Here is a 25,342-nt window from a genome sequence, read left to right on the forward strand (position 1 = left end):
CATGGTTGTGTGAGATGGTTTTATTCTATTTATTCATGATCAATCTACTTCAACAATGTCTAAATACATAAATACAAATATCACAGGTAGAAATGAATCAGCAGTATTTATCACAAAGAGGTTCCTATTAGATACTGTACATACTGTATTTAATCACATATGTACATTCAAACACAAACATACATCCCATATACGTGCACAAAGACTCCTGTGTTGTATCATTCTCCAAGCATGTTCACATTTTTAAACTTAAACCTGTCTGATTTGAAGAATTGTAATACTTTGTTTCCTTTTTCTTTACTCCTGAAATGTTTTTGTCATTTTGTCATGAAACAATTGTTTCTCTCTCCATAAACCTTTTTCTGTTTTTTCTTTTAAATATGTAGTGATTTGTATGTTGGGTAAACTCGCTACAACAGGCCAAAAACACTTCCATCAGGAGAAACGCGCCGCAGCTTCAGAAACAATGCACATATAAAACCATGAATGTGCCAAAACACATGCAGATAAAGAAACATCTTCACCAACGTGACAACACATGCGCACCGTTTAGAACACTTGTCATCAACTTGAGAAAAGATATTCAGCATTTATCGAAAGCGCTGCATAAAAGAAACGCTGCAAGAAGCTCAAAACCCAACGAAAACCAGGGGCCACTGAAAAGAGACCCTAACCCTAACTGTTCCAAAATCTGACTATATTTCTTTTAGTATTCAGCCTGTTGGAGAAAAATTACAAATCTAACTCAAATTCACTGCAATATTACAAATGTCCAATCTAGCTCATTCAGGTTAATGTTCAGAAACACTATGAATATATCTAGCAAAAAAAAAACTTGCATTGATATATATAAATGTGCATTGTTTTGTAAAGGGGAGTTTCTTAGAGGAGATAAAGAATTTGGAAAATTGTGACAAGAACAGGCAGGAGAACAAAAGCCGAACAGCTGCTCCTGACAGCACCATCTGGAACAGGAGATAGAGGTTATTTCAGATCAGTTACTTTAAACAGGTTTTCCATCAAGTGAATTGTCTTTTGGTCTGGTTCATGTCCCAGAATATAGAAGATAAAGATCTCTCACCTGTTGGTACTTGATTTTCCATTATTTGGGTGAGTTTGACAGCTTTGGAGCCTTCTGTCGAAACACATAACAGTAACATCAGTTTACTGTGATAGGGATGGAAACATTTGTAAGAAAAAAAGTTCCAGTGAAGACAACATTAAACTTGGGCTTTTGAAGAAAAAAGGGACAAGACATTAAAAGACATCACTTTTTTAAACATTGTATTCTTCTAAAACACCTTTGGAAGTAATGGCGTTTTACCCAACTGGATGCACCCATGACATATGACAGGAATAAATGTGGTTGCAGTGGTGAGTGGTGCAGGTATGATGTCCTTTTTAGGGCAATCTTTTAGTTAGCATAGCAAGAGCTCCCGCGACTAAAAGCAATGGGATTTTACCTTTGGATTATTGTAGAAAATAGTGGCAAACAAACCTTTATGATTATAGGTTTTGTTCAGCAGGATAATCTCCACGTATTAACACCACTTTTAGAATAATTGAAGCAAAGCAATTGCCGGAAGTAACAAGCTAACGTGAGGCTATAAACCAGGGGTGTCCAAACTACGGCCCGGGGGCCAAATGCGGCCCGCAGGCCATTTTGAATCGGCCCTCAGCAAATTCTAAAAGTATAATGGAATATGGCCCACAAATTAAACTTTAGCTTGTCTTATATTGTACTTCTCAAATATATGTTCAAATATATTAATGAGCCCAAATTTCAAATAAATTTAGTCATTTAAAATGTAAAACATTTTCTAACAAATCTTAGTTGATAAAAAAAACCCAATAACTTATTTCTATAACAAGCTTGAAATTGAACCTTCATATTTACTCTTATTATCAGCAATCTGAGGCTTCTGTTTTAAGGAATGAGCTGCCAACAAAATTAATGAAACCCTAAAGACCCACGGGATGTAGGCTGTTCTTTTCTGAAAGCGTTTCCAAGTATCGAGCATTATTCACCTACATTTGATTTGTTTTGCTAACTTATAACTTAACTTATGAGACAATCTTCACCTCTATAAGTGACCCAGCTCTCTGTATATTGTTCAGTATATGACCCTCGGTGAAAAAAGTTTGGACAACCCTGCTATAAACCATTTACCTGTGCACCACATGACTTAATGTTACCACCGCTAAGCTAAACGTGGTTAATCTTTAGCGTGAGGAAATTTACCATTGTCATTTAGCTACTTGTAAGCAACCGCCATTTTTAACACATAGAAGCTTCAAACATTCACCAGTGGGATATTTACTGACATATTTTATGTCATGAAACAGAACATGAAAGTCTCTAAAGCATGTGTGTAACCAAATTGCATTAAAAAAAAACGTATAAGGGAGTCCGGAAGTGCTAATATGCTAACTAATTTCCAGTTTAAGGACTCATTCCTGCATCCCTCTATCGGTATTACGACTTTAAAGAAACTTGTATTGTAATTTTCCAAAGGATACCCAGCCCTGCCAAATAAACGTATCCAGCTAGAAAGCAAGAGTCAAAAAAGGAGAGCTGGGATCCGAACAGGAGTGGAGGGAGCGAAAATGTAATTTGACAATGTGACTGAGAAAGCATGGGAATATCTTGATATAAACAAGGTGAGTAAGGAAGCGTAGACAAGTGAGCAGGTGGGTTGGGGGGGAGTACCTGAAATGACAGAAGAGTTAATGCATGGCAAGGCAGAGACAGATGTAGCAAAAAGATCAGTGAGACATCTGTAGAAACATGTGATATGTTCTCGCTCTGTTTAAAGTTAATGAAGTAAAACCTGAAATAGAAGAGAAACAAAACATTTCTTGGATCAGGACTGTGGTTTTCTGTGGAGTCAGTTGTAATTACCTGTGGACATTGTGAGTTATTCAATCTGGATACCTGTGTTTCCAAAAGGGGAAAATCCTCACATTCCAGACTGGTCTTCTAAAAATCACGTTCTCAAACAACCAAACTACCTTCTCCATTAGGTTACGAGGGGGCCACAGATTGCTCTCCCTGATTAAAACTGTGTTTGTAATCCAGGAGAAAAAAATCTGTTACCCTCGAAACCAGTCGAGAATGGAGTTTAGTTGTATCGGAACCTAATTTATATGGTTGCGCATTTCAGAAGCTGGAATCAGAGAGCATTTTACATTTCTTTAAGCATGAAGAAAGACTCAAACAGTCGAATATAAGACAATTAGGAGATGGTTTGACAGAAGAATGAGCCTCTCACCGTTAACAGACAAAATCACAGTGCTGACACCGAGGCCGTGCTCATCCAGAACTTTGTACATTCCTTGGTCCGAGCTCTTTAAGTTCTTTATTTTCAGCTGCTCCTTTGTCGCATCTTTCTCCATACGCTCATTGTCTTTATCCCCCCTCATCCACCGATCCGACCACTCTGAGCTGTTCCTGTGGAGCACATAGCATTAGCTGTTAGAGGCAAATTGAATAATGATAAAAGGTTTGTATGCTCAGCAAGAACAATGCTAATTTCATGATCCAATGTTGAAAAGCAATTCAGTAGCATACTGCCATGTCATACAGTGCCACGTTGTACCATGAACACTAGTACAGTGAATGAATTTCGTCCATGTAGCGTTAACTAAATCTACACGGCTGTTTCCCCTACAGGGAGTAGGGATCAACGCTGTTAGCCAGCTAGCAATGGTATTGTTTGCCATGGAAAGTCATAACAGATCGCTCGATTAACCCAATAAAGTATTTGCAGTGGGACTTAAAACAGCATGTGTACAGAAGTCACAAATTCAGACACAAAAGTAGTTCTGAGTTGATATTTCTCCTGTTTTATTTGGAAGTTTTCTCAATCAGTGGTATATGTATTTTTAATTTTCTGTCTTTGTGTGTTTTCCCGCCTTTTTCGATAGTCTGTCCTGGCCTAATTAGTTGCTGCTGTTCCCCATTAGCCCTGTAACCACTGACCCCCTGTAAACCTGATCAAGTCCCCTCATTAGTTCAGATTATATTTCAGTCCTTCTTTTCCCTTTTGTCATTGTCCGATTCTTGTATGACATTTTACAGGAAGTTCTAATAACTTTGTCTTTCCTTAATTACACAAAAGAATAAAAGTATTTTCGGTTAAAAAAAATCCCTTCTCCTGCATTTGGGTGCACACAGCTCATTTTATTACAAAATTAGATCTTACTACTTTGGAAAGTTCTCTGTCATAAAGTATTGTTTTCAAAACCCACAATTAATTCTCTTTTTAGCCTTCAGCCGGTGACTCGTATTTCACTTGCGAGACATGTAGGAGGATGTGAAGGTGAGCAGCTTACCTGCCCTGGAACACTACCCTCACGGAGTGTTGGGTGTACAGATCCAGAACTAAATCCTCCCCTAGACCTCGAGACTGAATGGATTTATAGTCTAAGAGGTAAAAGTAAACCACATTCAAAAGATTAAAGACATCAGACAAAATAAATAAGATCACATAAGACTATATGCGAAAAGATATAAGACAGAAACTGGTAAAAAGTGGAATGAGGACAGTAAATAACAAACGATTATTACATTTGAGATCAGAATTGGGGTGGAATTAAAAACTAGACAGAAAGAGAGCACAGATATAAGGGAAGAGGAGATGAACCGGAAAGAAAGAGAACATGATTACAGGTCAAATAATAGGAGATAAAGATGAAAAAACGGAAGAAGACAACATAAGTTGAATTTAAAGTATAAAAGTATAACCCCCGACTCACCAGACACGGAAAGCTTGACACTCTGAATGAAGACCCTAGTTTTGGAGGACCTCTCTCCATCCACCACCATGAAGCTCTCGTATCTCCCTGTGTCTCCGATCTGCACGTCACTGATGATCAGGGAACAGTCCCCGGAGTCCAGCTTCTCCGATTGAACCTCCACCCGGCCCTGAAACTGTTCTGCCTGCCATTTCTCGTTCCCCTGCCGCTCGAAGACAGTGTCGGCAGGGCTATTCCACTGGATGTAGCAGGTGGATGGCGCCACCTCCCCCAGGCGCTGCTTCCAGCTGCAGGGAAGCACCGCCTGGTTCCCTACCTTGAAGGTGACGGACAGGGGGTTGTTGGTGGAGGACAGGGGAAAGGAGTCTGGAAGACATGGAGTAAGTGTCCTCAACAACATGAGGTGGGAAGAAGTGAAGTACAAATACTTTGTTTGTTTACTTAAGTAGATATTTCTGGTATCAGTATTTCTCTTTACCCCGTGGGGGATCAATGAAGGTCCATCTTAATTCTTAAGTTGCTGGGGCTCGTGTTGGATCTAAGTTGGTTAAACCTACAAACCACCCAAGAACCAGTCTGCTTTTCAACTGATTGGAGCCCATTGGGTTCACGGTTTTTCGCAAACAATTGTGGACTTTGTCTGCGCTGTTTATGTTGCTTCTATTCCTACAGGCCAGAATAAATTGCAAGCACGACTTCTCAACAACGTTCTACCCTTCTTGGTATTCTCGCCATTAACAGTTGCAGGGTATTTTTTCAAAATCCTCGAAAAACCAAAGACATTGTTGGTTAAATCTTTCAACCTCACCATTACCCTGTGGGGTGATAGGGCGTGGTCTTGATCACGGAGAGGCCCAGTTTTTCATAGAAGAGCTGTATCAACCTGGAGGTGGTCCTCTGGTTCGTCAGGATCTGGTCTGGTATTGCCACTCTGGAGAACATCTGTAGGTGGAGTTCTTGCCTGGTACAATGGGACCACAGGGAAAACCAGATTGGTTTGGTGCAGTAACCTGGTGATTCTCTCCCCTTGTAGGCCCGGGCTGGGGTGGTTGGAGTGTGTGTCTCTGTGCTGCACTGATGAAGCGTATAGTTGGTGCTCCTCTGCAATTGTAAGGGTAATATAGAGCCAGCTTGGCAGCGGCAATACCCTCTGCTGGCTCATGCTTCTTCTCATAGTTCTCCACCTCGAAAGGGATTATCTGTTGAAATGATGGCCTCTCAAACCTCCTCCTTCGTACACTTAACCCACTGATATTGTGGTATTTTAGGCTGTGTATAGTGCCTTCACTCCTGAATTTGGTAGAGTCATGAAACCGGACAGGTGGTGCCTCTTTTGGTGCATACTTAGGCACACACAGGGACGCTTGCTTTCTCTGTGTTCCGAGATGCAGCAGCGACTGGTGGATCTGGGGCGTGTCGTGTCTGCGCCATTTTTGGGTGTGGCTGGATTGCAGGTTGAAGCGACTGAGAAGCGGAAAGAGAAGTCCTCAGGCCTCACTGCACTGCTAACAGGGCCTCTTAGAAAGTATCTCATCAAGGTAAGTAGTTTTCCCGCTGGATTAGCTGATGATGCTGGAGCTGCTGTGAGTCCTCCTCATCGCCGTCCTCTGATAAGAAGGCTGTCTCCCAAGCCAGTACTAAGCAGGTGGTCGAAATCCCATCATGCTGCTGGGAACACAGTCCTGATCCAAAACCCATTATGATACAATGTGGTCAGTCCAATGTATATTTCAATTCAGACTTTCTTTGATATATAACTTCTTATTTGCCGAACAATATTTGAATGCATCTCAGGAGATCTTGGGAAAACCCGAAAAGCTGGTTCTTAATGAGGTTCTGGTTTGGTGTGGTGTTCAAGGGACAAAAAAAAGATTTGCACAGGTGCCAGTCCCAACTTTGTCATGCAGCAGGTTGTGCATGATTCTTGTCACATGTTAGATGTTTATGAGTCTTAAGCAGTTCCACTGGAGAGACTTGTTTGCACTAACACATGTCAGATAATTTCACTAAAATATTTTGTTTAAGTCCCCGAAGGATAAATTAGAATAATTTCTTCATTCTTCTCCAATAATATTCTTACAACCCCATAACGTTTTGTTCCGGGGGCCCTTTGGCTTGAACTAAAGTTCATCAACTGTAACGCTGAGGAGAGAATTAAAATATGCCAGTGGAAAATAAACAGAGAATAATAATAATAATAGCCTTGATCCGATGACATGTAGGTGATTTCTGCAGAGCACAGCAACTGTTTGTCAAAGCAACCGGTTAGGTCTCTGAGGACATGGCACTTTAGTTAAATATCTATTATGTATTATTACACTAGGGTTTACGAATGTGTGCTATTAAATTCCAGACGGCACATGATAAAAATAGTTTTTATCCAAAAACTGTGTTCAACCCAGGCTGATACTCACCAGCTACACTGCCAATCAGGAAACACTGTAGTTGCATGAAAAACCTGAAAGAATTAAAGTTTTTTTGAGAAACACATGCTTTTTATTTGTCACACCAACATAACAAAGATGATATAATATTGTGTGTTTTATAAATCGACAGCAGAAACAAATTGGCTTTAAGGATATAAAATAAAAGACACAATAGAGATTTGCCGTTGAGTCAACACTGTAACCTCTTTACTTTCTGTGGATACTGTTGGTTTACTTAATTAATGCTATAAATTTAAATTCTTGAAAATCTTTCACACTGAACCGTTAAGTAAAAACATGTAGAATTGAATCCTAAGGATACAGAATAACTAAGGGATATAAATGAAATCGTCAGAATTTATTCAAAATGTATCCCAAAGCTGTCCACTTACAGTAATGCAGGGTGTGGTCACAGCCATTACAAGCTAATCAATTGGCTATTAAATATATATATATATATATATATATATATATATATATATATATATATATATATAGAGAGAGAGAGAGAGAGAGAGAGAGAGAGAGAGAGAGAGAGAGAGAGAGAGAGAGAGAGAGAGAGAGAGAGAGAGAGAGAGAGAAATGTATTTATATCTTTTTAAACAGTTGAAAAGGTTTTCTATATAAAAACTATACTTTGAAACAGAATAATTCAATGTTTTATTATAAATAACATCATGAGTTAGTAAGGAATTTGAAATTGTATGCAGACTATTCTGTGTATTAAATGTGTTACAACAGAATTGTCTTCACCTTTGCTAGGAAACATGTTTAATTATTTGTTTTATTATGAAGATGTATATATAATCTCAATTGGCAGTCTGACCGAATGAGCATCATAGACTGTAACCTCATTAAGTGGCCTAGGTTTCGTTTAACACTGCGCTGTTTTGATTCTTCCAAAAACGAAACAGCTGTCACTGAGGTCAGCAGCATGATGCAGGCTCACAGGGTCAATAAAAGGAATACAATAATACTTCTGCAGATAGGCCTATATATTATCCAGCAGCATTACATAACTGACATATATAATTAAATATTTGGGTTATTATCATTGTATGGACAGATGATAAAATAATCGAAAAAATAAAACATTTAAAACTTTAATTAAATAAACTTCATTTAAATTCACTGTCTATTAAGCCTTTAGTTTCCAAACAAATTAAAGTATCTTACCATTGTTTTTTATTGAAGTAGTTCATGATGTTCGCTGTTTAGGAACTGAGCTCACTCCTCTTCTCTGTCCTCAGCTAAAGGACGTTTTTTAAATGTCTGTTTACACACGGCTGGATCACAGTTATCTACTGAGCGCGATAAGTTTCAACTTCCGGTGAAGCCTTAAAAAATAAAACCACCATTTAAAAAAAAACACGAATCGAAGTTGACGGATGAAAAGTGATACTAATAAAACACAAGTTAAACGTTAATAAATAAGCACGTCATTAGAGACTTTAATTATTTCATGTTATTTAATCGCAATGTCATTCTGATACTGTAAATGTTTTAAAGTAAAACAAATGTTTTTAAGTAAGTTGACTTTTTTTTAAAGAATTACTGAAAGATTATTATTGTATTTTAATTATATATTAAAATAACCACTAATTACTTAATATAATATTTACATTTAATGGAACTAACTGATTGTTGAAGAAGAAGAAAGAACCAGGCATTAATACAAAAATAAATAGACATGCAAGAAACTCAAACATGCTATATATATATATATAGAGAGAGAGAGAGAGAGAGAGAGAGAGAGAGCGATAGCCTGTTTATTAATAAACATTGTATTTATTTAAATCCCACACACACACACACACACACACACACACACACACACACACACACACACACACACACACACACTTTATGCGTTCTCTTGATACACTTATGCTTTACGAATGAAGTTGTTTTTATTTTGAAGTATTTCCGGTTTGTTACACACGCAGATGTATTGAAGGATCTCTGCAGAAACGAAACCTAAGAACTGCGGCTCCATAAGTTTCAGACTGTGGGAGAGTGCGTGTCCCTGCGTCTCGCTGCGCTTGCGTGTGTGTGGGCGTGTGTGTGTTTCATGGAAATTATTCACTCTTCCGTTTTCTGCTTTAATAAAGATGTCGGTGGTCTCTCGGTGTGGCCTGCATGATAAAGTCCCAGCACACTTCCTCCCACTCAAATCACTGTTTGTTACTTATTGAACAGATCAGTCCTCCTGGAGCCAGCTGTATTTGTTATTAGAGGATGGCAGGTGTCATACGGATCCTCACCTTCATTTGTGAGTTAACTATTATTATTTGATATTTATTTTCTGGTTTAAATGCAAGCATTGCTCAAGGCCCACATGATCTCTATGCATCATGTGAATTACTTTCAAGGTGCTTTAGAGCAATTCAAGGTATTTAGAACTTAATTGAAAACTTGTGTTTTTAATTGTGGTTGTTTTGTTTATGATGTTTTCATGATGTTGACTCACAATATTCAGAATTGGGTGGTTGCTGTGAAGTCACACCCAACAATACCAAAGCTGAACTGAAAGAAAACTAATTAGCAGGTCACACTGTCAGTGTTGCATGCAATTTGGGGGTAGTTAGGCAATACGTCATTGAGTAGAACAGAAGAAGATCATTATACCTCAAAACATTTTTGAAATATTTCCTCAGCACAAAATATCAACAAAACAAGATTTAGAAATGTAGAGGGTTAGAAATGTCTGGTCAAGTTGGTCATCTTTTTTTTCTCTTCGACGACATCCCGTTTAAAACAAATGTTAAGGGATTTTTCACCGACAAAAATCTAAGTTATAAGAAACAACATTAAAAAAAACAAACAATGATTTTGCCCAGCAGAAAATATGTTGTCCTATTCCTTTAATCATTGTATTACTGCTTAGATTTAACAAAGGACTCATCGTTACCGTCCTGAGTCCTGACACCCAGGTTGGGCGCTACTGATCTTAAATGTTATTGTATTTTTCTCTCTGGGTAATGTGTTTGAGAAATTTGTTTTCGTTATAATTATTGAAATACTTATATCACAGCAGTAATCAATAAATCAAATGCTTAAAACACTGCCCCATTTAAATCAGTTCATCAAGACTTTCCCTTACTTTTTCTATATTGTAGCATACTTATAGAGTGGTGCAGTGATGACTTGGGTTGGTTGGTAAACTGACCTACAAGTTAACACCGCAAGGGGTCGCACGATTAAAAGCAATGGTATTTTATTTTTATTTTTATTACTGGATTTTATAATAATGCCAAACACATTTGTAAGATACGTATACATTTGGTTCAGCAGGACAATTTCAACAAGAGAACACCATTTTACTTTTTTTGCATCTCAAATGCATTAGCCAGAAGTAGAAAGATAACATGTGTTCATACTTCCTTTTGTTGTCATGACTTTATGTTATCGCTAAGCTAAAGGCAGTAATGTTTAGCATGAGGACGCGTTTAGCGGTTGCTAACATTTAGACACTTGTTAGCAACCGCTGTTTTCTAGAAATGTAAAAGCTTCAGACATATTGTGGGGTATTTACTGACATATTTTATATAGAACAAAACATAAAAAAGTGTATCTTACCAAAGAACCATTTCAAAAAATCATTCACTCAAGCCCAGACTGGGGAGACTGGGGCTTGTTGTCACACTCATATATTTCTTGGAATCAATACATCATATATAAAACAAATGTGTACCAGATAAAAGACAAAAGTCTCAGGTATATATTTTGTATTCATATCATGTTCATATCTTTTGTCAGTGCAGAGTTATAAGCTCATCTGGGTCGCAGTTCTGACATACGTACACAGATTTTCCAGGGGTGCATTCTTCGTGGGCCCATCCTTTGCATATTATGCACTGCACCCAGGTTTCTCCTGGGCGGCTGTTTCCAGATGGCTCTACACAGACCAGACACAGGTTCTCATCTTCTTCCGACGAGGAGTCATCTGCAGTTTTTCTTTTTTTACCTGCCCTCTGCTTCTTCCCTGTGCTTTGCTTCTTTGGTATTTTGGATTTGGTTGCCTTGCCTTTATTTTTGAATAGTCTTTTTTTCCCTTGTACCTGCCTTTCAGCTTCAAGTGCCTCCTTCAGGGTGTGTCGGTGAGAATAGCAGTTTTTATCTTTTTTCTCTGCTGGTTAACTTGTTTTCTTGGACCAGCTTTCGAGTAAGGCCTAATATCCTCTGGAGTTAATGTGTTGGTGGAGGTGGCTGGCTTGCTTGGGCCTGGAGCAGCTGGGTCAGTGCTGGGTCCTGAAATGGTTGGTCTGGTGCTGGATGGGTTAGTGCTGGGGCCTGGAAAAGATGGCTCAGATTCGGAGCCTGGAATGGCTGGGTTAGTGCTTGGGCTTGGTAGAGGGTGATCTGAGACATAGGAAGGAGCAAATTCTGTCTCCAAGAACACATCTCTGTTGTAATGCTGAATCCCTGTTGCCCGAAAGCCAGCCTGGATATTAAGAGGGGTTGCAGCCAGAGGATAAGCAGTGGCTATAAACCCAGGGATATCATAGATGCTGAGTGTTTTACCTGGGTTGTTCCTCATCTAGGAATCTGAAACAGAGTTCACATGCTTTTTAAGCGGCCCATAAACACTTCTGTCCAAAGGCTGCAGCCTGTGCGAGCAGTGGGGTGGGAATGACAACACAATTATGCCATTTTCTTTGGCAAAATTCAGCCCATCAATGGAGAGGTGTGAGCAGTGGTTGTCGAGGAGGAGCAAGCAGGGCTTCTCCTTTGAACACTTGGCATGCTCCACAAAATGATGGAGGAAATCGACAAAGTGTTGCTCTTTCATCCACCTTTGCTGCCAGGTGGCCAATTGTTGATGAAGGGATCACGAAAGTGCACCCGAGGAAATATAAAGTAGGGGGGGATACTGTTCCCTGTGGCTGAGACTGCGCAGGCAAGGGTCACCAGGGTACCCCTTTCTCCAGATGTCAGTGACCCCACCTGCTTGAACCCACGCCCGGCTACCAATCGGTCTGGTTTCTGTACCGTTGTCACGCCAGTTTCATCCATGTTCCAGATATCTCCTGGTCTCAGGGAATCTCTGGTTAACACTTTCCCCAGATTGTCAAACAAAGACTTAACGTTCTCCTTGTTAAAGGCACTTGCTCTGGCAAGGCTAGTTGCTTCTGCTTTTCTGAGTGAGAGTGAAGGGTGCCGCTTTAGGAAGCCTGTAAACCATTCAGCGCTGGCTTTTTCTTTGTCAGACCAAGCTTGAGGAAATGTCAGGCCCTGTGCCACTGCAAATTCATATGCCAGCTTTCTCACCTCAGATGGGGACAAACCAAAATAGATGTCAGATGATCTCTTAATATATTTCTCAAGCTGTAGTTCCATCACTGTACTAAAAACCTGCCGTGGTGATTTGTACCCAACCACTGTAGTTGGGACAGCTGTCTGACTCTGTATTTCAGCTGGGGTGAACGTCTTGCAGTACCGAGCCAAGGTACGGTAGTTGACCTTAAAATCCTTTGCTGTACTCCTGATTGACTTTTTAGCTAGGGTCACCTGTCGGACTGCCCTCAGCATCACGTCAGGCGCTGCACTGCCATGTTCTGTTTTTCTTTTGTAATCCTGACCATGTCTTCTCACTTTCTCCTCACCTTTAAATCACTCTTTTTTTCTGTAAAAATAAAGTAAAAATGTCATTATAACAACTGCTGATAAGCAGACTGTCTTTGTTTATTCAAATCATTTTTGAAAGTTGTTAGTCTGGGGTAACTTGTCACATGTGACAACTAACCCCCAGATGACTGAGACAAGTTGCCCCAAACTACCATGTTTGCTGATGCTAGCTCTAGCTCAAAGTTAGCTTAACACAGAGCAATGACTGAGGTATGACAGGATACCTTAATCTCTTCTCTAACAAGTCTCATACACTCAATGTATCACTGCTAGGATTTTTATCTGAAAGAAGCTTAATTTTAAATACATAAAGTTAATATTTTTTATTTCGGGTTGTGGAAAATGGTTAATTGGTGCTCATCTCAACTTACAATGTGTTGGTGTCTCACACAGGACATGAGACCTGACCATGTAGAGCAGGGGTTCTTAACCTTTTTGACCTTGAGGCCCCATTTTTATAGTACAAAGTGGCCCGGGGCCCATTAAATATTTACACTGTATAGGTTTAATTGACCTCACTCACGGTTTGATTTGTATTCAATAATAAACCAAATCCACTTACAGTTTAACAAGCAAAAACCTTGTCAAATAAAATGACATGATAAAATGGGATCATCACAAAGACTTTTATTAGACATGTGTATGTAAACCTGCACACACATCAAGCCACTGAACAGGCTGATAATTCCTGGCACAAATCAAGGCGGGACAAGACATTTTTCAAGGATCAAGTCAGGCTTTTTAATTAAAAAAGGACCACTATTTAGATTTTACTTATAATAAAAAAAGTACAAATATATATATAAATCAATCAATAAAAAGGTGACAAAATAAATACATTCAAATAATATGAATATTTTCTTAATGAAATAAACTGTAAATAAAATTGAAATAAAGTGCAAATGAAACTATAGCCTTATAATCTGTGAAGTCATTTGACAATTGCTTCAGCAGGCATGCAGAACCAGAAGAGTCTTTATATCTGACAAATCAACAATAACAACAATAATAACAACAATGAACAACAGTAATACAACTCCCTTTTTTATCTTCACCTCTTAATGAGACATTTGGGCCTGCCTCTGAGACATAATCAGATCCAGTCTGGGTGGAATGGGGGAAAGGCTCACTCTCAGAGTAGCCTCCAGCATTGCTCTGAGTCTGTTTCGGGCTTTGGTCTTGGTTGTGGCCACAATGGAAAATCCTGATTCACACAGGTATGTAGTCGTGAATGGGAGAAGGACTTTCACGGCCCTCAGTGCAAGACATGGGTACTCCTTCGAGACAGCAATCCAGAAGGAGCCCAGGTCCAGTTTGCCCCACTGCAACTTTAAAGTGCTGTCAGTGGAAACTTCCAGAAGCTGGGATTCCAGATGTGAGGGCAAAACAACATCATTTTTAGTCAAATTTCTCTGCCAGTTGTGAGAGGTGCTGAGAGACTGAGTCACTGATATTCACCTGAGGGGAGTTTTCCAAAATGTCAGACAAAAGTGGAAACATGTCCATCCTCTTTTCCTGGGCCCTCCTGGTCCACAAAGCAAGTTTCCTCTTGAAAGCTTGAACTTTGTCTGCAACAAAAAATATGTTGCTGTTTCTTCCTTGAAGTGAGATGTTCAGTTGGTTCAGCAGTGAAAAAATGTCACAGAGGTAGGCAAGTTTTGCTGTGAACATTGTGTTGGCATAGTACTGTGCAAGATGATTGTTTTTCTCAGTGAGAAAAGAGAAGACCTCATTCCTCAGTTCAAACAAACGCTTGAGGACTAGTCCTCTTGAAAGCCATCTCACTTCACTGTGATACAGCAGCTGGATGTGATCTGCTTCTATGTCCTTGCAAAGCTTAGCAAAACATCTGGAGTTTGCAGCATTGTTTTTAATAAAGTTTATGGTCTTCGCACTTACATCCATCACCTGATGGAAATCTGGTGACATCTTTTTTTGCTGCAAGGCTTTAACGGTGGAGAAAACAGTGTGTCCATTTAGCTTCTGGTGCACGATCGAGTATCTGTCTGATGACACCCTGATGCCTGCCAGTCATTGATGCTGTACCATCACTGTTCTCAGTGAAGTAGTTATCCATGCAGCGGAAACATTCCTGAGCCATGGTACGTGTTGGTAGCTCTCCACAAAACAGTATGTCTTCGTGCAAACTACTGTCCCAGCGATAGCAAACAAAAACCAGCAGCAGTGCAGCATTCGTGACATCCGTGGACTCGTCAAGTTTTTTGCGGCCCTTTTAGGTGGCGCTGGCGGCCCAAGTTTGGGCCGCGGCCCTATGGTTAAGAGTCACTGATGTAGAAGAAGAAAACTAGTATTCCACTTTTTAGCTCCCCCTTTGGTGAAGAAGATAATTGCAGTGTGACAACTTACCCGTGTGACAACAAGCCCCGGTCTCCCTAATAAAATGCTAACTAATTTCCCCCGTTTTAGGGACTCATTGCACCACTCTATATTGTTCACGCACATATTTTGTAACATGCTAACACTAGCCTCACGATACTCCAGTTTGACTTCTTCACCTCTCCTCAGTGGTTGCAGGACATCACCTGTCTTCAACCTCACCTGTTCTCCGCTCTGCCCTTGTGGTCCAGGCGGGAGAGAACGTGTCGATGCCCTGTAACATGACGTCGTGCACAGAGCTCACCTGGTACCTCATGCGCTCCGATCAGCTGCTGCCTCTGCTGACGGTCGCAGAAACTAAACTGAAAACCGTTACTAACACCTTCAATGCAGCAATAACTCGCTTCTACAGAAGTGTTGAAATGGAGAACGGCACGCTGACTCTGCACATCCTCCAGGTAGAAGAGCAGGACGCCGGGCTTTATTTCTGCTCCGTACGCTGTGCGGGAGCTACTCGTGTTAACAGAGGAATGCGTCTCGTTGTTGGTGGTAAGAATGTTATTTTTTCAACCTGAATATTCCCATTGAGATTTGAAAATATTTTCTTACAAGGGAGGTCATGGTCATGACAGCAGCAGCACACAACATTTCACCAGACGAAAAAAGTCTAATTAAACATTTGCAGTGTTCAGTAACAGGAAATAAAATAGCCCTGAATCATGTTTTTATAATGTGTATTTCAGATGTAGTTTTATGTCTGAAGTCAAATTTTTAAAAAGAAGCACATATATATATATTTTAGAACAATTAAGATGTTTTTAAGACAATAACGGATAATACATTTTGCTTTAATTAGAAACAGTGGCCGACAGGTGCAAAGGCACTACAATGGCATAACACACTTCCAATAAGAGAAGCGCGCTGCAGCATCAGAAACTGCAAATAAAAATAAAAATCTGACAAACACATGCAGATTAACAAATATCTTCGTCAAATTGACAACACATGCACCATTTAGAAAACATTCAACAACCTGATGAAACATCAGGGACGTTTACTTTAAGCGCTGCATTTACGAGACCCTGCAAATTAAGACGCTCAAAACACAACGTAAACCAGCAGCGCTTGGTGACGTTCCGGGAGTTGGCTAACTGTCACTACAGACTTACCAAAATGCAGGCTACGTTTTATTGGCTTATTTTCACAATGTTGTGGCATAATTGCAGATCTGCTGTAAGCTAGCTAGCTAAAGTAGCTAACTTCATTCAAATATACTGAGGAAACACTTACAATAATGAATCAGCCAATACAGGTAGTTGTCCAATTTTATAATCCTTGAACATCAACAGGCACTCCGGTCCCAGCTTTGTGCCTCACTCTTTAGTGTCACCTGGTTTCTGTCGTGTTGAGTTTCTCGCATTTTTTAAATTTTATTTGCAGGGTTTCGTTTATGGAGCCCTTTTGGTAAATGCTGTGCATGTGTTGTCAAGTTGGTGAAGATGTTTCTTAATTTCCTTGTGTTTTGTCACATTTTAGTTTTTATATTTGCATTGTTTTTGAAAGTGTAGCGTGTTTCTCCTAATGGAAGAGGATTGGGCCGCTGAAACGTGTTTGCACCTGTCGGCCACCATAACCCAGTGGCGGGCCGTGCATTTCACACCTAGGCCTTCAGTGATGTCCTACACAGTCCTACCTGAATTATTCCATCTCTTAATACCATCATTATGACGCCATGGCTCTAGAAACTATACATTTAGACAGAAACGCAGTATAACCGGGCGTTGCATCACATTAACATAGTCAAGTACAACAGAGTTATATTAATATTTCTGAAGCATTTATAATCAATACATCAGCATTTACAGTTAACTTAATTAATCAGATTATCTGACAAACCGCTCCTTGACACCTGTGTCTGTCACATAACGCAGAACAAGTGCCAGCTGTGCTACATTACCCACATCTGACGTCTCGTCCACCATAACAGCGACAAAGGGTGCTTTTTTAATCTTCATTTTGATCTCTTCTCCCATCACTTCAGCAATAGCATAAATCAGTTTGTATTTTGCCTGACGTCCCAGTAAACATGTTGTTTGTGTACAGGTGGTAATGCAAACCTGTGTTGTTCTCAGCAAGAAAAGAAAGAAGCTCCACGTAGTTTCCTCTGTTTCTGGACTCGGCGCTTTCATCGTGTCCCATAAATGAAAGTTCCTGTTTACCGATCAGTTGCAAATACCAGGCATTCCCGGCAGTACAATTTGCAGTGCCTCTCGGAGGCTGTGAGCCAGGGGTACCGCTCGTAGTTTCCCTGCTGTGCTAGGCTCGCTAGCGCTGGAGTTGGTCGTTCCCTTTTCAAGATGTGTAGCTTTACTTGAAAAGTTCGTTTTGAAAATGGCATTGTAATTATATCTTCTACCAAATTGATCTCTTCTCCTCCTTCAGCCATTGTGGGTTGAAAAAAATGGCTCTACCTACTGCCTAGCTCTGCCTCTCAATAGTGCGTATCCAATCAGAAGATGTGCACGTGCTAACGTTAGCGTACGCCTGCTAGCTGGCCCGTTGTCGCCACCTCAAAATCTGATTGGTTAACGCGACAGTTTTGTTTGCGTTCACTTTAAGCTACAGGCGCCCGCACTGTTGATTCTGAAGGCCTAAGGGCAGATTTCTTTGACCCTAGCAACACATTATGGCTGAAATATGATTGGATAAAAGCTCTAACATAAAGGCCAGCCCTCCAAATCTCGTTCTGAGGCTGGAAGCAGCGCAGCCAAGACGAACGCTATAAAATGAAGAGAATAGACTATGGGGAATAATTTAATACGTATTTGTGGAAAAAATATATCAAAATTTAATTTATATTCTGATGATGTTTAGGCCAGCAGAGAAGGCCTTGCTGGCCCTGACGGCCCACCACTGCCATAACCAAATCATCAAGAACTGAAAATAAAACATGCGAAATTCAATATAAAAATAGGAACTACCAAATGTTGTGCATCTTTCTACGAATCTCCAAAAAATAATGTATTTTGGTCCTTGTCTTGAATTTGAATTAAAGTCTGAAGGTTTGAACAAAGCAACAATTCGTAAAAATGGTAAAGTTAGGGTGTAAAGTTAACCATAAGGATGTTATTCACAAACGTTAATGATGGATGAATAGACCCTGACCTATACCTCATTGTTACATTTTAATGGAAAACAGAAGTTTCAGTGGTGATCATGTTTCTTCTAATGTGGTGGCAAGCGTCATGAGTGCTGTGTTTGCAGGAAATGTTTTTTATGTGCTGCTTGCAGTGGTCGGTATGAAGTTAATGTTGGCTTTTATAAAGTCAGCAGGACTTCATCTCTTTACTAGCATCTATCCTCTCGTCACAGATTGATCTTTAGATTACTTATATTGGTACATTTGATCTGGGATTAAACTCTGTATTTAATTTGAGGATTTGCTGCACAACATATTTTTGAGCAGTTTCCACTTTAAAGCAGTGGGTCATCACTTGTACCATGTGCTATTGCAACGAAACTCAAAATCACAGATATAAGAAACAAAAGAAAAATGTGTAGACCTAAGCAGCCTAAGTGAATTATTTGTGTTGTCCTGCTGCATGTGTATTTGATGTAATGTAATCTATCATTACACCAAAGTATTTACATGGAAGTAGCTGATAATGGTCATGTTCAAATTTACATTTGGGAGAAGTAATGTGTCCTGGTATTGTTTTCAGCTTTAAAACATCCCTGTGTTGCACATGGAAATAACCACCAGTATCAAGACAATGCAAGAAGCAATTCTTAGTTGTCAGCATGGAGTCTTTTGGCACTTATCTGATCAATTATATTTAGGAAACATTGAATAATGGGAGTTTCAAAGGATAAATCCATCAGTCAGTGAACTCATCCTGTACTCTCTTGTCTCCAGGAGTGGACGGGGTTTCAGCAGGGCAGCCATGTTGTAGTGTGTGGATGTGTGTTCTTCCTGCTGTACTCATCCTCGGCTGTATCCTCATCTGCATCTTCATCGCTGGACTCTGCAGGCGCTCAGGTGTGTGTTTGTTTGAGTGTTTGTGTGTCTTTCCATCTTTGCCATTGAGAGAGGGGAAATGTGTGGAAGTGTCTCCCCCTAGTGTTGTAAAGTACTCAATACATGTACACAAAATAACTGACCACAAGATTGAGGTACTTGTACTTTAAAGTTTTGTTCAGAACTTCCTTCTGATTGGTTCATTAGACACTCTACGGTCACAGACTGTTGCTATGGATGCAGTTTTGACTCAGAACACAGAGACCAGGCTATTTCTTAAAGCTAAAATTATTAAATCATTTGTAAACCAATATCTCATGTCAAATTAGATTTTTTCAGTAAGTAGCTGTGTGATAAGTGAGCCATAACTGTGATTTAAGAGCACTGTGCGAACAGTATCCTTCCTTTATCATGTAGTTTTTACACAACAATATTTATAAAACAGCGCTTTTTACTTTATAGAATCTAATTATGTATATAAAATCATTGATTATGATAAATAAAGTGATGCTTACACATCCATCCAAAGTTATAATATTAAAATGTAATAAATCTGGTTCTGAAACTGGCAATGTATCACTGAGGAATCATATATGACCTTGTTAAATAATACAATACAAAGAATGTAAGCACCTCTTACCCACACACGGATATACGAATAATAGATTTACCCAGACCTATTCAGACATACAAAAACTGTAAAAACGGATTCCAGTGCAAAACAGTTGAGTTTGCTTCCCATTAGTGGATTTGTAGTCTTATGTTGGATATATGGACTACAAAAATGGAAAATGAAGGATACAGTAATGATGCTGCAAAAAACATCACAGGTTCACCAGGCATAGATCATGAATTAAGTTAAATTTTTAAATCATTTTGTGCAAAGAAGAAAAAAACGTTTAAATGTTCTTCTTTACATTAACTACAATAATAGAATTTCACTACTTCTACACCTACCTATTTATATTTACTGTATGTTCAATGTTTACAAATGAAAACACAGCCAGATGTTCATTAACATTTTATTTTCTACTAGATACAATTTCTGTTTCGTTACACAACGTTACCATGATAAGGCAGCTTAATATATCATAGGTCAACAGGAAGTCCCTCAGTGAAGTAAGGTCGCCATTTGAGAAAAGGAAAAAGAAAAAGTAAGAATAAAGGTTGTACTGGCTTGTTGCCTCTTCCTGCAGACAACAAACATGCAGGTACATTTACCTGATTTCAGAGGGAGGTTGTTTTCTAAGAACACTCAAGGTAAGCTTTGTTTCCCTGGTAATTATAAAGAAGTGGATTATAAGCTTAGTCACACCTGCTTGAGCAGGAGCCCGTACGGGCGGATGGACTCTTGCACGATTGCCCTCTTCTCCACATCGCTGCAGTCTTTGGGGACGTAGACCAGCCAGGTGTTCTCCCTCTGGCACTTCCGCCTCTTCTCCGGGTTGATACGGTTCTGAAGAACCACTTTGTACGTCTTCTCGTCCACTTTGGACTTGAAGCTCCGGCAGTACTTCTCTGCCATCTTGATATCTGGCGTGGAGTACACCCCTTGACCCCTGGTCTCCCCGGTGACCAGACTGGCTGCGGCAGCATCCAGGAACTGTGGTTTGTCTTCAGGGTTCCCGCCGTGGGTCAGGATGACGCCGAGGGAGCCGTCCATGTTCTTTGCATGGTAGGAGACCGGCCAGGCATCTTTCCCCGTCCCGAGCCAGAGGTCGTCATCGTACTTCTTCATCACCCGCAGGGCAAACCGCTTCCACCCGCAGGGCCGGATGTACGGCTCCCCACCACGCAGGAACGCTTTGTCGCCGTCCTGTAGGGAGGCGAAGGAAAATGCTAATTTGCTAATAGCAACATTTGCTAGATCCATTCCTCCCTCACTTTCTCACTTACTCCCTTGATATGGCACCTACTCACTCCCTCCCTTACTGACCCACCTTCTCCGTCCCTCTCTTAGTACCTCACTTTCCTCCCTTACTTACTTACATACTCAAAAGCCTCTTCCTTTGCTTTCATTTGCTCCCTTGCCCTTGCAGAGTAAATGTCAAAGTGTCATGTTTCTTGAGTGTAAAAATGAACCCTAAATTATCCTGTGTGTGTATGTGTATGTGTGTGTGTGTGTGTGTGTGTGTGTGTGTGTGTGTGTGTGTGTGTGTGTGTGTGTGTGTGTGTGTGTGTATGTGTATGTGTGTATGTGTGTGTGTGTGTGTGTGTGTGTGTGTGTGTGCGTGTGTATGTGTGTGTTTGTATTACACTTCCTCATTTCCTCCTTTCTTCATTACAGCAAAATTTGACACATTTTGAAAACAAAAGACATAAACATTTAGTGATGACTATATAAATACTATATCAGGTCTATATGTAAGTCAATCAATCAATCAAAGTGTGTTTATATCCCAATACCACACAGTTTACACTCGTGTCAGGGTGCTTTTCAGTATAGAGTATGAATACTTAATCTATCATTTAATAATATCACCAGTGTTCTTCATCTCAGTTTAAAATGAAGAAAGAGTTGAATTAAAGGAGTTTCACCTTTATGTTGGTGAAGTCGTAGTTGTACTGCGGGTGGAAGAAGTCTTCGGGGTTGATCTTCAGTTTAGTCCTGTGGCTCTCCTCAGGCCCTTCTGTCAGCGCGGGGGGGGCGCTGTACAGGTCCTGCCCGTCCAAGTCATCCAGGGACAGAGACCCTATACTGGGGTACTCCAGGGTTTTAAAGCCCTCCTGCTTGTAATACTCCTTGAGGGCCACGATGTTGACGAAGTCCTGAGGAGTAGTGAGCGTCGAGGCTCCGCGCTCGACCGTGCAGCCGGAGAGAGCCGACAGGGCTTCCAGGCACAGAGGGTCTGCCATGGAGAGGGAGGACCGGTGCTCTGCCCTTAGGAACAGATAGATGTCAAATACAGTATTTTTCTCTTCTCTGTTTTAAGAAAAGGGTAGAAAGATCACAGGCAGAGCTATCGTCTGCTGTTTTGAAACAAACAGCTCGCCGTGCTTTCACTTTCGTTTTCACTCCCTATGAATCACTGACTGGAAATCCCTGCCTGCTCTGGGCTACAAGATCCACGGTACACACTAAACCGGCTCTTTCACCTCTGTTAGGAGTTAAATCTAAAGCAGAATCTTGGTCAGAAAAGATTCCACATACAAGGAATTGGCTTTATTAGTGCAAAACATTACAGTCAGAGAAATACAAAACAATAATCATAATCAAATGAAATACTATAAAAAGGCACAAGAAACAAAATAATTGAATCAAATAAAACATATTTTAAACACAAGAAAATGCTACATGTTTGCTAACTCACAGCAATGTGATACTGTTTCTGCCCATCTTTGGGAAGTTTGTGATCATCAAGAAAATCAATAAAAATATTTTTGAAAAATAAAAATACTTAAAAAAACAAACATATATGGAATAGAGGATCAATATTAAGTTATAATCCAAAACACATACAAGATACACTAACATGAATGGAAGAAAAATCTGAAAAGGATAAAAAAGTACTTTACAACAGGGTAGAATTAAATTGAATATACAATAAAAGGAAAAAATGATAACAAGGTACAATATAAATGAATGACAAATAGGAGAAAAACTGAAAAAATATATAAGAAAATACAAACAGTAACACAAATATGAAGAGATAATATAAAAAGATACAATAAACATTATTATAAAAATGAGGCATAAGACACATGAATATAGAGTGGAAGAAAAATATCAACAAAAAAAACACAAAAAAAGACAAATAGAAATAGAATGAAAGGAAACAAATAGAAAAATACAATTTTACTAAATAGAACATGGTAAAATAGCATTTAAAAAAAAGGTATATGACACATAAATATATGATAGTAGACAAATACTGTCAAAAATGTACAACATGCCTAAACAAAAATGTAAAGCCGTGTAGATTCATATTTGAAAACAAGTTTCAGAGTCTTTGAAAACATGTTTAACCCCAGTCCTATTTAAATAGAAGATTTGTTTGGCAAATCAGTTTGCTATGTGTTGTTGAACCTTCCCCCTCTCCATGTGTTCAGGTACACTGGCTGTTTGCTGTTGTTGTCCAGTGAGAAGCACCACGAATCAGAAGGTCACAGAGGTCAGTATGGTGACACATCAACAGTCCTCTTCTACCTTCTTTTCAAGTTCTTTTTTTACCTTTTCACTTGACACACTACTGTACAGTAGTGTACAGTACAGTAGTGTTTTGGTTTGAAATGTGTCATTTCGTGCAGTTTAACAGATTAACACTCCACTAAAAATATCTTATATCTGGGAGAAACGTTTTTCCTAAATTTCCATTAATCTTCCTTTTTTCCCAAAACTAAAAATAGCTAAATGTATCCCATTTTTGCTTTTATCTATTGGCTAAAAGTCCAGTGAACATGATGTGTACACTGACCATTGACATCCATGGCTTTTGGTTTGTTAGCTGCTGTGGGTGAAATCTGTAAATGTTTCTGCTTAATGATGCAGTTTTTGTCTGACTGCTCCCATTGCTGACAAATAAAATACATACGCCAATATATACATATATACATTGATAAAGATGTGTGTCTGCAGCAAAAGAAATACATATAATGTAAATACAATTCATGCATAATATCTGTCACCTAGCTGTACTGTAGCTACTTGATAACAAATCTATGGAAGCCCTGATAAGCCAGTATATTGACCAGCTTCACTACTGTGTGTACGATCTCAGAACAGATAATTTAGCGACACTTCCTTACATCTATTCCTAGATCATGAACAATGTAGCGTAAGATGTTTAGATCAGACTTAGCACATGGAAAAATAAATCTCAATTCCCTCTCGGGGCTTCTGCACACATACTGTTAATGTTGACCTGATATTAATAAAAGTTTCAAAGTTGGAGAATTTTAGGTAGTGTTACAGAGTGGAGCTTCATTCATTTTTTCTCTGTCTCTGCAGGAAGTGTCTATGCACTATTCCAGTCTGAAGCACACAGACAAGCCCCGCCCTATTGGCCAAGGAGGATCAGGATTGGCAGAAAAGAACGTCATATACTCAGCAGTTCTTAATCGCAAGAACCTGAACAGATAACTTGACCGCAGATGTAACAGCTCTTTTTGTACAAGTATATTGTGTAAGTATAGAGCCTTGTAGAAAAGAGACACTGTATGTTGTAAAGCTAGCAACACTGGTTCCTATGACTTAAAGCCAATATGATTGTTCTGCTAAATGTTATGTTATTTCAGAAAATATCTGGTGCAAACACACATTTATGATACCTTGACCACAAGGTCATTCTCACAATGACTGTAATTGTTTTGGAGCAGTAAATGCAATCGGAAGAAGCAATAAGCTAAAGTTAAGCTATAAACAAACTACAGCACAGTCACATGAATGAATTGCTGCTCCGCTAAGCTAAAGCCGGCTAATGTTCAGCATTATAACGTTTGGGAGTCTCATTTAGCCACTTGTTTGCCACCGCCATTTAAAAAACCTATTTCAGGCATCAAACAAAATACAAACCCTAAAAAAACGAATTGACTTCCAGACAACACAACCAACTGCGCCAAAAGCTAACTCATTTCTGGTTCACTGATTTAAAGACTTTCTTTTTGCAGCACTCAAAAAGTTTGTTCCTTCCAGTTTGACCAGTTTTTTTAGATTATGATCATTTATCCCATCAATGAATAAATATAGTTTCAGGTACTGTAAAATAAATGTATATACAATATATATGCTGGAGAAACAAAATCACTGTCCTCTCTGCAATTGTAATATTTAAAGCTATTTTCTGCATCTTTTTTCAATAATAAAATCCAATAGCAATGTAATGTGTGAAATGTGTATAAATGATGCTCTACTTTGTTTCTAGTTTTATTACACATTTATTTTGCTTCCTTATAATCATTTACATATGCCAATACACCAGAGAAGAATGTTAAAATATAACTTTTACACTGTTCCTGCTTGATAAATGAACATAAGATGGAACCCTCATTCCAAAAACATATTTGCATATTGAGTGATGCAAGCATCCACAGTGATGTGTGTTTCACTGTTTTACAGATATCGGTCAAAATGCCTTTGTTACACATACACTCAGTTTTTACAATCTTACTGAGTGATCTGAGTTTGGCCCTAAAAATGTGATGACTAAATAGTAGGCCTATAAACTCATCATGTTAT

The 25,342-nt window shown here is 39.4% G+C and overlaps 3 protein-coding genes across 5 annotated transcripts; 1 reads left to right on the forward strand and 2 right to left on the reverse strand.

The window, feature by feature from the left end:
* Positions 1 to 5: 5 nt before the first annotated feature.
* Positions 6 to 8,508, reverse strand: igldcp (Ig-like domain-containing protein). 2 transcript variants are annotated; one of them, XR_010167120.1, is made up of 8 exons: positions 8,361 to 8,508; positions 7,173 to 7,216; positions 4,759 to 5,124; positions 4,336 to 4,426; positions 3,273 to 3,451; positions 2,903 to 3,167; positions 1,082 to 1,135; positions 874 to 965 (listed from the first exon to the last, which is right to left on the reverse strand). XR_010167120.1 is itself a non-coding variant. In XM_063898911.1 (7 exons), exons 1-7 carry the CDS (start codon positions 8,384 to 8,386, stop codon positions 883 to 885), a joined length of 843 nt encoding a protein of 280 aa, XP_063754981.1. In that variant the 5' UTR covers positions 8,387 to 8,508; the 3' UTR covers positions 6 to 882. The 2 variants fall into 2 exon arrangements, 1 of the variants encoding a protein (XP_063754981.1); XM_063898911.1 differs by lacking the exon at positions 2,903 to 3,167 and having other exon boundaries at positions 6 to 965.
* Positions 8,509 to 9,234: 726 nt separating this feature from the next.
* On the forward strand, positions 9,235 to 24,987 carry LOC134875169 (uncharacterized). Of its 2 annotated transcripts, none has more exons than XM_063899627.1 (5): positions 9,235 to 9,456; positions 15,339 to 15,698; positions 19,066 to 19,188; positions 23,218 to 23,279; positions 24,116 to 24,987. In XM_063899627.1, exons 1-5 carry the CDS (start codon positions 9,423 to 9,425, stop codon positions 24,245 to 24,247), a joined length of 711 nt encoding a protein of 236 aa, XP_063755697.1. In that variant the 5' UTR covers positions 9,235 to 9,422; the 3' UTR covers positions 24,248 to 24,987. The 2 variants fall into 2 exon arrangements, with proteins under 2 accessions (XP_063755697.1, XP_063755698.1); XM_063899628.1 differs by having other exon boundaries at positions 9,242 to 9,456; positions 15,401 to 15,698.
* Positions 20,176 to 22,187, reverse strand: LOC134875168 (uncharacterized). The gene is made up of 2 exons (XM_063899626.1): positions 21,706 to 22,187; positions 20,176 to 20,983 (listed from the first exon to the last, which is right to left on the reverse strand). Exons 1-2 carry the CDS (start codon positions 22,021 to 22,023, stop codon positions 20,477 to 20,479), a joined length of 825 nt encoding a protein of 274 aa, XP_063755696.1. The 5' UTR covers positions 22,024 to 22,187; the 3' UTR covers positions 20,176 to 20,476.
* Positions 24,988 to 25,342: the final 355 nt, after the last annotated feature.

Source organism: Eleginops maclovinus, chromosome 13 (assembly GCF_036324505.1).
Source record: "Eleginops maclovinus isolate JMC-PN-2008 ecotype Puerto Natales chromosome 13, JC_Emac_rtc_rv5, whole genome shotgun sequence".
NCBI lineage: Eukaryota > Metazoa > Chordata > Actinopteri > Perciformes > Eleginopidae > Eleginops > Eleginops maclovinus.